We start from the raw sequence: 14,192 nt of genomic DNA on the forward strand, positions 1-14,192 counted from the left end.
ACTTTCAGCATAATGGTTCTTCTTTTCAGCCATTTATTTTTACAGTCATAAGAATCAAAGCATTAATTCAACACCTGTCCACGTGAGACAGCGCCTGTCTTTGCATTTCACCTCAGCACCTTTTTACTTTGACATTTACACAGGGAATGGGAATTGTTAACGCTTATGAAAATGAAAAAGAATTATCTGAATGATTTATGTGAAATCATAATGTAAAATTGGGGACTGAATGACATGATCCATGCTGTTATTCTTTATTTACTGAATGAATTATTTTATATATATGAACATTTTAGAGATGGTTTCTCTAATATTGGCTATGGTCAAAAATTGTGCGGTGTTGACTGTGAACATTCACATTGAAAAATAAAATGGAGAAAAAAAATCTAAGAAATTTAAGAAATAAAAAAAAAATCCACATAACAAAATTGTCCAAGCTTTTTTTGTTGCATTGTTTGATTTTAAATGGAAATTAAAATGACAGTGAGTTAAAACATTTCCTTTTATTTGTTTTAACTCCATAATGGGAAATGCTATGAGACAAAATGTAAAATCAAGCAATAAATGTCGATCAATTTCAGTCAATATACACTCATATGTATTGTCATAATATATACCTCAGTGTACTGTTAAACTGTGTTTATTCTCCCACAAATTGTTAGAGTACATGCAGTTTGTTGGAAAAGTGCAGTTTAAAATCTTTGGTCAAAAAGTTCTTTCAATAACTACTTAACTGACTGACTGTAGATTAGATCAACATTCAGCAAAAACTGAGCCATTGTCAATAGGCCAAGGCTATGGAAGTGCTAACATTATTTACATTGTGATACACTGACGTAAAACTTAAAAAAGGCAGTCGGGCGTGTGTAGCGTGGGCTAAGAGAAAAGGTATGTTACATTAATGAAAACATTGTCAGGATTGATCCACCCTAACCCTCAAGGTCTAGGTCAGTTCAGGAATAAAGATGATGAATATATTTCATTGTAAGTTTTGGTTAACCTCATACATTAAACAAGCAGCTGACTAGCGGTACCATTGTGCCGTATAAATTGTAAGGTAGAACTGAACTGAAAGGAAACAAACACCTGAATGATGGTCATCGTTAAGATGGGGCTGCTTTTGTTCCATATATACATGAAACTAGATTGAGTTGGCCTCACCTCCTTGACACACACTGATGACTTTTCTCAAAAATGGTCTCATGTTTTCTTTTACTGTGTATTTATGTGTGTATATCTGCCAACAGAATTATTCAATCAATGAATCCCAATCGAAATCATCCTGGATTTCTTCACTGTTGCTATGAAGATTCTTCAAAGGTGGATGACCTGTTGGGGTCAGTGGTTGAGTTTGAAGTGCTGCATAAAGACAGAATAACATCATATTTGGATACCTGAGCAATTAGACCAACATAGCATCACTAATTTCCTCTCTGAATGAACAAAGGCACTTAAAGGGATAGTTCACCCAAAAATGAAAACTGTCATTATTTACTCACCCTCATGTCCTTCCACACCTGTAGGATTTTCTTTATTCTGCAGAACGCAACAGAATATACTTTGAAAAATGCAATTTTTTTTGTCCATACAATGAAAGGCAACATGGTCCAAACCAACATTTGGACCTCACTGACTTATTGTGTGGACAAAAACAGTTAAAACATTCTTCATAATATGTTACGTTCCACAGAAGAAAGAATGTCCTGGAAAGGTTTGGAATGACATGAGGGTAGGGTGACCTACCGAAATTGGCAGCTTTGTCCCTCGTCCTGCAAGACGTAAGGAGTGTCCCGCATTTCAATTATGTCTGTATTATTTTTTTCTTCCCTGAAATTACAGTATCACAGTAAGAAATATGATAATAAAAATGCGACTGTGGATTTTCCCACTGATGACACCAGCCAGGACTTCATCTAGACAAATACTGGATAAGAACATCCTGATCAAACCTGCCAGATCCTACAAAAAATACAAGTTGAAGATGCACTGAATCCGGTAAAATGCATTTACATAGTCTAATGAATGAAAATAAACTATTCACTACTTAAGGAAATTTATTTTAGTATAAATTAGATTTTTACCTGGCCTGTTACTCAAATTAATTAAATAGGACCTGTAGAGTAAATTACATTGTCTCACTTGAACCTGGGTAAATTGAGTACCAGTTACAGAGCCGTTAACAATTAACAAAGCTTATCAGAGATACATTTTTTTTATTATTCATCCAATTTAATGGCAAATAGGCTTCCCAACTCATATAAATCAATATTTATTTACATAATATAATAATAGTACATTTATCTCTCTCACGTATCCCGCAAAATCACATCTACGTCCTGCATCAGAGCTATAACCAGGTGGTCACCCGACATGAGGGTGAGTAAATGATGACAGAATTGTATTTTTTGGGTGAACTATCCCTTTCAGTTTAGATGCACTGGTCCTGTAAGGATTTAAGGGATCTCTCAACGTACCGTTAGGAGTCAGAGGTTGGCTCATGGCGGGCTGCAGCCCTGGCGGTCTTTGTGCTGTCTGGTTGTGGGTGTGAGGGGTCAGGGTTCTCCTGGGATTTTGGAGAGGAGGTTCACCAGTGCCAGGTGGGAGCTGGGAATATATGAGTGGAGATGGTTGAGTTAAACTAGCCAGGGTGGGAGCGTTAGTGGGCGGAATATTGAGAGGAGGTGGGGCCATTTGTGCAAAAGGGGAGGAGCCACCAGAAGACGAGCCAATGAGACCCTTCTGAGTGAAGAAACGGTTGAGCGAATCACAGAGCGAGGTGAAGAGAGCTGAATCCAATGCCCAGTCACAGAGCTCGGCCTGGCGCATGCTTTCCACCAGGTCTGAATGAAAACAACACAGATGGAGACATTTAATGAATTTCCCTTTCACTGATGTACAGCAGTTTTGTAGTATTGTCCATTATTTAAAAAATCACTGTAAAGAGAGAAAGTAATGTCTAGCCAAAGAAATACATAACTTTGTTAGCTGCATTTAGTGTAGCTATTTTTTCCAAAGCGAAGCTTGATTGTTTTTTCTACTTTCGATAATGAGAACCTTGTAACTTGCAACAGCTACAGTTTTAAAATAGTTTCCAACAGTGGAAAATAGCGCTTCTGGATAAACAAATTCCAAGATGGTCCCTTTGAAATTAAACTGTAAAGCCAGAGCAGAAAATGAAAGCATGTTGTGTATTATACATCTCATTGTAGTCTATAGTTGAGTACTGACCAGGGTGACAGGTGAGGTCAATGTTAGCCCAGTCCAGACTACTAGCAATTCTGAAACTCTCTCTCAAAGAGTCAGCGTTACTGAACCAGTCTGCAGGAACAACTAAAAGAGAGAAAGAGAAAGAGAGAGAGAGAGAGAGAGAGAGAGCGAGAGAGAGAGAGAGAGAGAGAGAGAGAGAGAGAGAGAGAGAGAGAGGGGATCGGTCATTAGGACACTCATATATTCCGATCAACACGTCACTACTGAGTAGTTATACTCACCATTACTGTGTAGCAGCTTGTCAGGCTCAGTGTTGGAGTTGGGATGAATGTTAGCATTCTGGTTTGGGTTTAGGTTTGGGATAAAACTAGAGTTAGTATTGGGTGTATTTGGGTTGAAGTTGCCGTTGGTATTGAGGTTTGGGTTGAAGGTAGATGCTGGGTTGTTATACTGGTTAATATTGATGTTTGGGCAGGGGCAGGGGGAGAAAGGAGGCAGGGTTGGGGTGTGGAGTGGTGTAATGTCATGGGTAAATCCAAGTAAATTGGGAACATCCGCTTTGAGAGAGAAGGAGAGAGAGAGATTAAGCACACCTAATTTTAAAACGTATTAATTCTGAACCTTTAAAAGTAAATAATAAGCTAAAGGAAAAGAGTGGCATAATTGATTTACTTACATTGTGAGGTGACTCTGTCTCTCACGGAGCGACAGAGGGACTGAAAGGAATTGTACAGATCCGGTAGGTTCAAATCAGCAAAGGAGAATCGGAGAGGAGGATCGGCATGAGGGTTCGAAGGAAGAGATGTAGGTATGGGGGCACTTGGACGTTGCTGTGGAAACGATGACTGCAGAGATAAATTTGAGAGTAATTTGGATAAATAATGTCATATACCACTTAAAGGAATATTTCAGGCAAAAATAAAAATTACTCATCCTCACTTTTTTTTTTTTTTTTTCATGAAGCTCAAAAGGACTTTTCTACAACAATGTGGTTTAAGTTCCAACCAGGACAAAAAGCACCATAAAAGTTTCAGTGTCGTTCAGTGTTGGGACTAATGCATTACAAGTAATGCGAGCTAGGTAATCAGATTACTTTTCCAAGTAACTAGTAACACATTACTTTTAAATTTACAACAAAACATATACCAGTTACTTTTTCAAATAGGTAATGCAGGTTACTTTGTTTTCCCATTTAATGATTGACACCTCTCCAGTCCCCATGTTGAGAGAAATCGTGAGCACGTGCAGTGGTGTTGTGTGTGCTGAATCAAAATGGTGGTTATTGTAGTTCTAGGCTAAATGTGAGCATGCGTTAACTCATCTCTCTTACACAAAAAAGATTCAGTATTCCTTCAAATGAATTAAAATAGTGAAATGCAAACTCAGAATATTAAGCAAACCTGCAATAATTAAATGTTAAATTACACAAATATACAATTCAACCATACAAATAAGAAAAAATTCCTACAGATAAACATAACCTTTGTGGGTTTTTTTTTGTTGTTTTTTTATTGCTAAAGAAAGAGTGTAAAAGTTTTAATTTAACTTTTAATTTAACTTTTGGTTTAAAAGGGCCTTTACATTTGCCAAAAATATAACATATAACATTTAGTTTTGTTTTTTGTGTAATTAAAGCCCAGCCCGTATGAGAATGCAGAAGTAACAGTTACTTTCCATAAAAAGTAACTAAATGATGCAATTAGTTACTTTTTAGGGAGTAACGCAATATTGTAATGCATTACTTTAAAAAGTAGCTTTCCCCAAAATGTAAGATGTGTGAGAACCAATGACATTATTAATGGCATCATAGCACTATTTCTGTAGTTCATACGACATAAGTTGCCTATCTGTTTTGTAAATGACTGTTATGGATCTTATTGAGAATGATTCTCTGTTAATTTTTTTTAACGTTTTTTGACCTTTTAATGTTTAATCAAAGAGTCAGTACACTATCTTTCAGTGAAAGTGACACACTTCTCTCTGGTGACATATACCAGAATTCTCTAAACATTTAGTCCACTTAAACCCACCCCTCCACAATCAAATACAAATTCACATTCATTTTTGAACGCAAAGCCCAAATCTTCAAACCCAATCAACAACCAATGGATAGAACCAAGTCCCCACCCTACACTTTGTCTTTTTCACTAATTTGTTAAACTCGGATGTACGAAACAGAAGAAAATATATATCGCTACTTCCATTTCATCTCCACTTTAAGCTATCATAGGACTTCAGAAGACTTGTAATATAGCACACAAGTCATATGGACTACTTTTATGATGCTTTTAGTCCTTGCTGAAGCTTTACAGCCATGGTCATGCCGGTGTCATTGTAAAAATAGCTAATGTAAAGATTTTCTAAATATTTCCTTTGTGTTCCATGAAAAAAATAAAAATAATAATTTAGGTTTGGAATGACGTGAGGATGAGAAAATATTCTGAACTATACTTTTAAGATGATGCATGCACCCAAATTCATTATAAATGAAAGTCATTATGAAGTCCACCAGCTCTATTTTGTTTACTTTACACTCTCATTTCCTCTTTCTTAGACCTCAAGCTCTGTTCTAAGAGGAGCTTCCTTAATAACCCTTAATAGAAATAGAAAAGCAGAAGAAATGACTTTGAACCTTGCAAGGAGGGGGGGAGAACATGCTTTTGGTGTCTGGCTGAAGTGGGAGGGGCTCCGGTTGATTGACAGGCACTTGGGCCTCTGAGGATGGAGCCTGAAACAGGGATGTCGATGAGTGAAATACTGATCTCACAGATGTGACGAGATCACTTCATGTGATGTACTCTTACCTCCTCCTCTTTAGGATAAGGACGTTTTACTCCTCTGGGTTGAGTTGAGTCCGGTGGTACATCCATCGTCCAGTATGACCCCTAAAACAGGTGATTATTTTAACTTCAGTATTAATATTTGAGAGTCCTAAACTTGTTAAAAAAGTTATTAGCATGGCAATAACCTCAGATATTAATGAACAAAATAATAAAATATTTGACTACATCACCTTCCCAGGGTCACTCTGTGGTCGAGGAACTTTCCGGAAACATTTGTTGAGAGACAAATTGTGCCGAATTGAGTTCTAGGAGAAAAAAACTGATATTTGTCTATATGTATCTGTATTTTTACATACAGCTGAACAAAATGCAGACTTGGTGTGCATCAGAGACTATATCAGATATATATCAGTCTTTATATGAGTAATTTCCTAAAGTCTGTTTTCAAACATGCCCAGATTCCTCAGATAATCAGCACCGTTTCCGTTAAAGAGCATCATATTTTATTTAGCTTTACTTCTTGTGAAGAGATTGCAACACCTTTCGTTCATGACTTCACATCACTACACACCTACAAACTGTCATTTCCCGTTTACTACAAATCTGTAACAAATCTGTGATGAATCATACACGTTTTATGTACGCAATAATGAAATGCAGTCTGTTTGACTCCTCAGTAAAAAGCAGAAGTTGTATTTTAACAGTAGGATAGATTTAAATTTATTTTAATTTTATAAATAATTTTGGACCTTAATCTTAAACTTATTTCAGTTTATTGCCAAGGCAACACTTAAAATTTTCATTTAGTTTTTTTCCCCCAAATAATATTTATATTCTATTCTATTTCAGCTTCATTGCAATTGACAAAAATGTTTTAGTTTTAGTTAATGATAGCAACCCTGCTTCAAGACCCCCCCCCCCCCCCCCAAAAAAAAACAACAACACAGAACTGTATGATTAAACATTATGAAATGTTAAAAAAATGTGAAGCTTGAAAGCTGAAAATCTACAAAGAACTTCATTTAGTTTAAATGTTTTAGTGTAACCATCAAGTACAAAGTAATAACACATTTTTCTGACAACTTGAATACATCATAATCATTATTTAAAAGTTAACACATATTTTTTTGTATATTTTATTATTTATCATAATTTTTTTTAATTACTAATTCATAAATATTATGTTGTTTTTTTAGGTGTCACACCACATGACATTTTACAACCTAAACTAACCTAGCCTTGTCAAAAAAAAAACTCAAATTATCAGATTGTTTTTAAATTCTAAGAAATAATAATAAAATGTTATGCCAAAATTCTTATTGCTTTTTTTCTCTTCAAGAGTTTCATTCTTTCAATGAGGCTATTTTCTTTTCAGTCTTCATATCAGGACAATTTTATCACCCTGACATGTTTATCTTTATGCCACTGACCCAAAAATACCAACAAATAGCTTTCAGCTACATTTATATTTCTCAAGTTTCTGTCCAGACTTGTTTATCGAATCATTAATGGTGTAAAGCCAAGTCCCTGCTCGAGCACAACTGCATTGCATCGAGCACTATTTAGCACAAGGAAGTGGTCATGTAGTGGTCTGGACTTTACCTTCCATCCTCTTCCTGCTTTGCTGTAATAAGGAAATGTATTACTGATCCATGTGTAAATATCATTCAAACTCAGCTTCATTTCAGGAGTGGAACTCATTGCCATGGCTATCAGAGTGGCGTAACTGTGGGGGGGCTTCACTTTGGAATTAGATCCGGGGGACAGTGTAGGTATGGGAGGGATGTCCTTCTCTCTTCCTCGTTCTTTTTTCCGTTCCACTCTTTCTTTTCCTGATCGCAAGGTGCTGATTCCCAGCTGAGGAAGCCAGTCAATGCTGGTTAAACTAGAGTCCAGTTCAGAAGCCATGCTTAAGGGGATGTCTGAGAAAACAAAACATTATGTAATACTGTGTGTTATCTCATGCATTCCAGCTAAGCTGTGTAACCAAGTCAATCATGCCGTATGCAGTTGTAAGGCAATGTGATTTAAAAGTATGCTGTAAAAGAAATCTAAATCTTATTAAAAACTTATTAAGTATATGGTTTGAAAAACAGATACTCATATCATTAGTAACAGCACACTTGATTAATCAAAGGAAATGTTAGATACACTTATAGATCTATTTATTTCTAATATAGCATTCTAAGAGAAAAGTTTGTATACGTATAATAGTTGAGTGAAGACATACCTCAATCCTGTCAAAAGGCCACCGACTTCACCCAGTAAATTTTTAATGCCGTCATCTGTTGCACAGAGGCAGATGAAGGATCTCAACATACATTTATTTGTCCTTCTTCTCTCTTCTATGTTTATCGCTGCATTCATTAGCTGCCTGAAGAGTCTAAGTTAACATGTTTTGTTTGAAATTTGAGTTTGGGAGAAGAAAAAAAACTGTCGGAAAAAGTTCTTCCCTTTCTTTCTCTTTCCCCTCCCTTTCAGCCTGTGTTGAACGTCACACACTCCACCCTCCATTTTGACATTTGAGAACTCGGTGTGTTTCTCCTCCTCTTTTTCGTTCTCTCCTCCTCCTTTCATGCACTTTCAGAGTTTAACTGGTGAGTAAGTTCCTGTTTCACTGCTGAAATAGGAGAGGAGTCGAGCTACTGGCGGGAACCCACTGTAATAATTTCCATTGAGATTTTCTTGGTCCTATGACAGAGTGATCTTTGCATCCCAGTGGATTTCACACTTGACACGCATTTCAAAATGCAATGAGACAAAAAAACAAACATAGATATTAGACACATATTAACACCATATGCATAATCAATAGGCGTACACACAATACTTTATTCTTATTTTATAGTAATGCATGTACAGAATATAATCATTTGGCAACACTTTACAATAAGGTTTTATACATTCATGTCACTTTACATGCATATTTATAAATTAAAATGAACCTAGACCAGTCAATGCGGTAAGACTTTATAATAAGGTTCCATTTGCTATTTGTTAACATGAACTAACAATGAAAAATACTTCCAAAGCATTTAGTTAATGTTAATATTCAAATGTACTAACTGATCAAAAGTCATTGCTGATCATATAATTTAATGGACTTGAGCTAACATGAACTAACAATGAACAGTTGTATTTTTATTAACTAATGCTGACTAAGATTAATAAATACTGTAATGAATGTATTGCTCATTGTTAGCTAATACATTAACAACATTAGACAGTGAGATCTTACTGTAAATGTTAACATGAATGCTGTAAAAATGCTCATTGTTAGTTTACGATACCTAATGTAATTTTAACAGGCAGAACCTTATTTTAGTGTTGACATTAACTCTTACTTTTCTTCTGACAGAATTTTAGAATTTTCTGAAAGCTATTTGACATTTTTAATATTTGCGTTTCTATGAAAGTAGATATTATTTTAATATGCAAATGCTCAAAGACCACATGAGTCCAACAGGTTCAGAGAGCAGTTTGTGCTGATTTTTAGTAATTTATGTAATTATGTCTGCAGGGTGTGGTGTGCGACTGGCCCTATAGAGAGCTGAAGAAGGACAGCAGGCCTGTATCAGGGGAGGGGTGAGCCAAGAGCTTCTGGATCTGTGTGCGAAAAATGAAGGAGGACAGGTCAGAACATGAACGCAAACCTAATCACCATCCACCTCAGCGCCACCTCATCATGCTCTCATTCAGACACAAACAAACCTAAAATTACAAGCAGGGATGAAAAAAAAACGTTTGCAGAATCATATTATTTCATTAAGGTCTTATAAAAAGGGACAGTTCCTCAAAAACTCCAACTTCTGAAAAATAGGCCTAGTAATAGGAAATAGGTCTGTCAAGCTTAAATGTAAAAACATTTTTAATGTAGCCAATGCAAATTTTGTGCTGTATTCCTTTTAATACCAGCTGTTTATGCTGTGTACATGTGCATTAACATTTTCCCTACATTGCATAATTATATATGTATATATATATATACAGTAATTTTTTTATTTTATTAGTTACACTTTGTAAGCACTGGCCTGGACCCCCTTTTGCCTTCAGAACTGCCTTAATTCTTCATGGCATAGCTTCAACAAGGTGCTGAAAACAGAGATTTTGGTCCATATTGACATGATAGCATCACATTTACTGCAGATTTGTCGGCTGTACATCCACGACGCAAATCTCCTGTTTCACTACATCCCAAAGATGCTCTTCTGGATTGAGATCTGGTGGCTGTGGAGGCCATTTAAGCTCATTGTCATGTTCAAGAAACCAGTTTGAGATGATATGAGCTTTGTGACATGGCACATAATCCTACTGGAAGTAGCCATCAGAAGATGGGTATACTGTGGTTATAAAGGGATGGAGATGGTCAGCAACAATACTCAGGTAGTTCTGTTGCATTTAAATGATGCTCAGTTGGTACTAAGTGTGCCAAGAAAATATCCAACACACCATTACAGCACCACCAGCAGCCTGAACCGTTGATACAAAGCAGGATGGATCCATTCTCTCATGTTGTTTACACCAAACTCTGACGCTACCATCTGAATATCGCAGCAGAAATCGAGACTCATCAGACCAGGCAACTTTTTTACAATCATCTGTTGTCCAATTTTGGTGAGCTTGTGTGAATTGTAGCCTCAGTTTCCTGTTTTTAGCTGACGGGTGTCACCGGTGTATCTTCTGCTGCTGTAGTTTGACGTGTCTGCTTCTGCTTCAAGGTTTGACGTGTTGTGCATTCAGAGACGCTTTTCTGCAGACCCCGGTTGTAACGGGTGGTTATTTAAGTAACTGTTGCCTTTCTATCAGCTTGAACCAGTCTGGCCATTCTCCTCTGACCTCTGGCATTAACACGGCATTTTCACACACAGAACTGCCACTCGCTGGATATTTTCTCTTTTTTGGACCATTCTCTGTAAACCCTAAAGATGGTTACCGGTACGTGTGGAAATCCAAGTAGATCAACAGTTTCTGAAATTCTCAGACCATCCCATCTTGCATCCCTTTAAAAGTTACTTAAATTACCTTTCTTCCCCCATTCTAATGCTCAGTTTGAACTTCAGCAGACTATACCCTCGTTCAATATTCCCTACATTACTCCACTAATATGTGTGTGTGTGAATTTGAACAAGTGCGCCGGAATGATTGCCGCTTTTGCATAGTTTGTGCTTTCTGTTTAAGGGTATAGGGGGCAATTTCAGGCACAGCCCATTTCTACATGCCTAAATGCATTGAGTTGCTGCTATGTGATTGGCTGATTAGATATATCCGTTAACTAGCAGTTGAACAAGTGAACCTAATAAAGTGGCTGTGGTGAGAGTATGTATATATATATGTTTTTATATATATATATATATATATATATACACACACACAAACATTTTACATTTCTTGAATTACAAATAAGAAAAGTTATATATAAATTTTAAATATATACATTATAATATGCACCAGAAAAAAATCTGATGGATTTAGAATAGATCCTGACAGACAGGTTGGCAGGTACCTCTTTAAAGTTGGGGTGTTTGGCATCCTGCACTAGTTGTAATAATACTCCCTCTGTAGTGGTGAGAAACGCCCCACTCTGCTTCAGTCGTGACAGCGCAAAAAGACGATCTGTATGACTGAAAAACAAAAGGCAGATATGTTTTCAAAACCCTGACAATCACTTAAAGAATTGACTTATAGGACACATCAGATTTATCGCAACCACCTCATCTTTAAGCAAACACTGTGAAATTCCTCCAGTTTCTTTAGACCTTTAGAAAAAAGCTTATAGATGCCATCCATCATTTGACTTGAGTTTGTGTTTGAAAAGATGTGGGTGTGAGTAAAGATAAGGTATGTAGGTGTCTCATGTTTGCATTGATTTTTCACAGTTTTTCATGTTTTATCACATAACGCTTTCCATAAGATACATAAATATAAAATATCACAAGTTTAAAATTTTTTACATTTTAAACAAAATTATTATTATACCTTCGAGAGGAGACAGCATCTGCCACAATATGGACCTCCATGCCTCGCTCCAAAAGATCATAGGTTGTACACTACAGTAAAACAACAACCTTAAAGATCATGATCAGGAGACAATAAATGTGTCAGTGAAAGTAAAAAGTGCCATGGCACCAGTTTAAAAATCCGTTTGACGTTACCGCAATGCACGCTTGAGCCTCGATGCCACATAGTATGACTTGCTGAGGGTCTCCCAGGCTCTTGAGTGAGCTCTCGACACTGTCCGTCAGCATGGAGAAACTGGTCTTTGTATGAGGCTTCAGGCCCTCGGCCCCCAGCTCAGGAACAGTGGGGCCCAGACCTTTAGGGTACTGCTCGGTTAAAATCTGAGGGATGTTCAAGATTCGACATGCCTGGAAGTGAAACAAAATGTATCATGCCAATTTCCCAACCTACAATGGAACTGCCATATTACTAAGATTTAAAAGGATATTCCTCTAGTATTCCTCACTCAACGGTCATGTTTCTGATCCTCGGCAGTCAAAACAGACCAAACACAACAAGCCTAACATTTTTTGATGAATGAATGTGCAATATTTTGTTTCAATAATATTTATTCTTTTAATATCTAGTTTTTTTAGGGGATTTCATGGTACTACAAAATATTCACTTCTAAATTATGCACCATTTATTTCTATATAAATTACTTGTATTATTTATTATATATTTAGACATTAGATATTATCAAACACTGCTTCGTTATGGCTGATTTGTAGATTGCCCCATTCGTTTCCAATAGCGGTAAGTTTTGACCACAAAGATCACAAATGTGACTTTTTTAAGAGGGGATTTAGCCTTTTCTAATCATGTCAACAATTTCTTGTGGTCAAATAGCAAGTGCCACAACATTCTCCATGTTTCATACCATTGCAATGAAGTAAAAAAATAAACATATTTCAGTCTAAAATGACAGAAGACCACCAGAGGGATGCAGTGCTGACAGCACATTTAATATATGATTATAGATTGTGTTATATGAAGACCACCAGAGGGATATAGATAATGCATAGAAAATCAGGTAGCTGACAAGATGCAGCGGTGACAGCACATTTAATATATGATAATTATAGATTGTGTGTTATATGAATACTGCAGCAGTTCTCATTTACTGAAGGTGCTGATTGTACCTGTAGCAATCTTGCTGCATTGCTCACAATGTTTGTGAACTGGAAAATATTGGGTCTGAACTTCTCCTGAATGTCACACAGTAGCAGCACTGAGCCTTTGGTGGAAAGCCTGCCAATTCTTGCCACTGAGGAGATAACCAGGTAATTATGTCACATGTGAACTGTGAGTCTTTGAGCCGGGGCCCTCTGTCTAGGGGTCTGGGCTTCCAGGGGGCCCCAATAATTCTTAAAATCATTTCAATTTTGTCATAATAGCATAATCTTAATTGAAATGCTAAATCATTGAAAAATAAAGATGCATATCTGTAAAACTGACATTTTTTTTAGTTTATTGTTTCAGACAAAGGGGGGCCTTGGAGTCAGAAATTTTGTATTTCATTTTACTTGACAGTTATGAGAGTCTAACACTTAAACTTTAATGAAAATAAAAGCCAGCATGTCTAAAACGATGTTGTGAGCCACGTTTATTGTAATAAAAGTGAAAGTACGTAGGCTGAGCTCCTAATGTCCTGCATGCAATTAACTCCTTGAATTCTCCTCATACATTATTAACACATATTTCAACCACAACTGTGTTGATAGAGTTCAATTTCATTCAACGAGCAGTACTTACTGTTTGCAGTGAAATATGAGGGAGTCTCAGACCTCAAAGATCAAGATCAGGTCACCGTTACCTGTGTGTTATATAAGTGTCCCCCTGCTCGTATTGGTCAAACTGTTGTTGAAACTCTGGTGAAGTTTATATGGTAATGACTAAGCCGAGTTCAACACTAACAGATTCATAAATGACAGCAACGCACAAAATGCAGACACAGACAGCGACTCGATACAGCACAAAGGTATATCCTGATATCTACGTGTGCCCTTGAAAGATATATTTCCTTGATTAATATTACAACAATGCAGCACAATTCGCTCACTCGCTGTTTCAAAAACCTCCAGATAAGAGGTCACTGGTGGCGTTTCGCTCGTTATTTTGAGCCAATCTTTCAAATGAACGATTCAGAAGGAATCTCTTCAACTTGCTCCATTTAAAGAATGATTATAGCAAGAGCCAATAGAA

At 36.7% G+C, this 14,192-nt stretch overlaps 2 protein-coding genes across 2 annotated transcripts; both read right to left on the reverse strand.

Annotated features, from left to right (window-relative positions):
* Positions 1-488: 488 nt before the first annotated feature.
* On the reverse strand, positions 489-8,662 carry foxj2 (forkhead box J2). The gene is made up of 10 exons (XM_082149116.1): positions 8,221-8,662; positions 7,593-7,912; positions 6,221-6,295; positions 6,012-6,092; positions 5,840-5,935; positions 3,884-4,052; positions 3,489-3,764; positions 3,229-3,330; positions 2,475-2,840; positions 489-1,359 (listed from the first exon to the last, which is right to left on the reverse strand). Exons 2-10 carry the CDS (start codon positions 7,896-7,898, stop codon positions 1,250-1,252), a joined length of 1,581 nt encoding a protein of 526 aa, XP_082005242.1. The 5' UTR covers positions 7,899-7,912; positions 8,221-8,662; the 3' UTR covers positions 489-1,249.
* Positions 8,663-8,798: 136 nt separating this feature from the next.
* Positions 8,799-14,130, reverse strand: isoc2 (isochorismatase domain containing 2). The gene is made up of 6 exons (XM_082149130.1): positions 13,743-14,130; positions 13,130-13,254; positions 12,143-12,355; positions 11,967-12,037; positions 11,494-11,611; positions 8,799-9,596 (listed from the first exon to the last, which is right to left on the reverse strand). Coding segments are annotated over exons 1-6 (594 nt in total). The 5' UTR covers positions 13,744-14,130; the 3' UTR covers positions 8,799-9,530.
* Positions 14,131-14,192: the final 62 nt, after the last annotated feature.

This window comes from Leuciscus leuciscus (genome assembly GCF_965113295.1).
Source record: "Leuciscus leuciscus genome assembly, chromosome: 20".
In the NCBI taxonomy this organism is placed as follows: Eukaryota; Metazoa; Chordata; class Actinopteri; order Cypriniformes; family Leuciscidae; genus Leuciscus; species Leuciscus leuciscus.

Excerpts from the sequence above, each read along its gene's own strand:
- foxj2 (XM_082149116.1), bottom strand. The coding sequence starts at position 7,898 with ATGGCTTCTGAACTGGACTCTAGTTTAACCAGCATTGACTGGCTTCCT. Across the intron at positions 4,053-5,839 it reads TCTCCCCCCCTCCTTGCAAG|TCATCGTTTCCACAGCAACG; the intron begins GTTCAAAGTCAT and ends TTATCTCTGCAG. Across the intron at positions 3,331-3,488 it reads CAAGCTGCTACACAGTAATG|TTGTTCCTGCAGACTGGTTC; the intron begins GTGAGTATAACT and ends TCTCTCTTTTAG.
- isoc2 (XM_082149130.1), bottom strand. Across the intron at positions 11,612-11,966 it reads GATGCTGTCTCCTCTCGAAG|TCATACAGATCGTCTTTTTG; the intron begins GTATAATAATAA and ends TTTGTTTTTCAG. Across the intron at positions 9,597-11,493 it reads AACACCCCAACTTTAAAGAG|ATCCAGAAGCTCTTGGCTCA; the intron begins GTACCTGCCAAC and ends TTTCGCACACAG.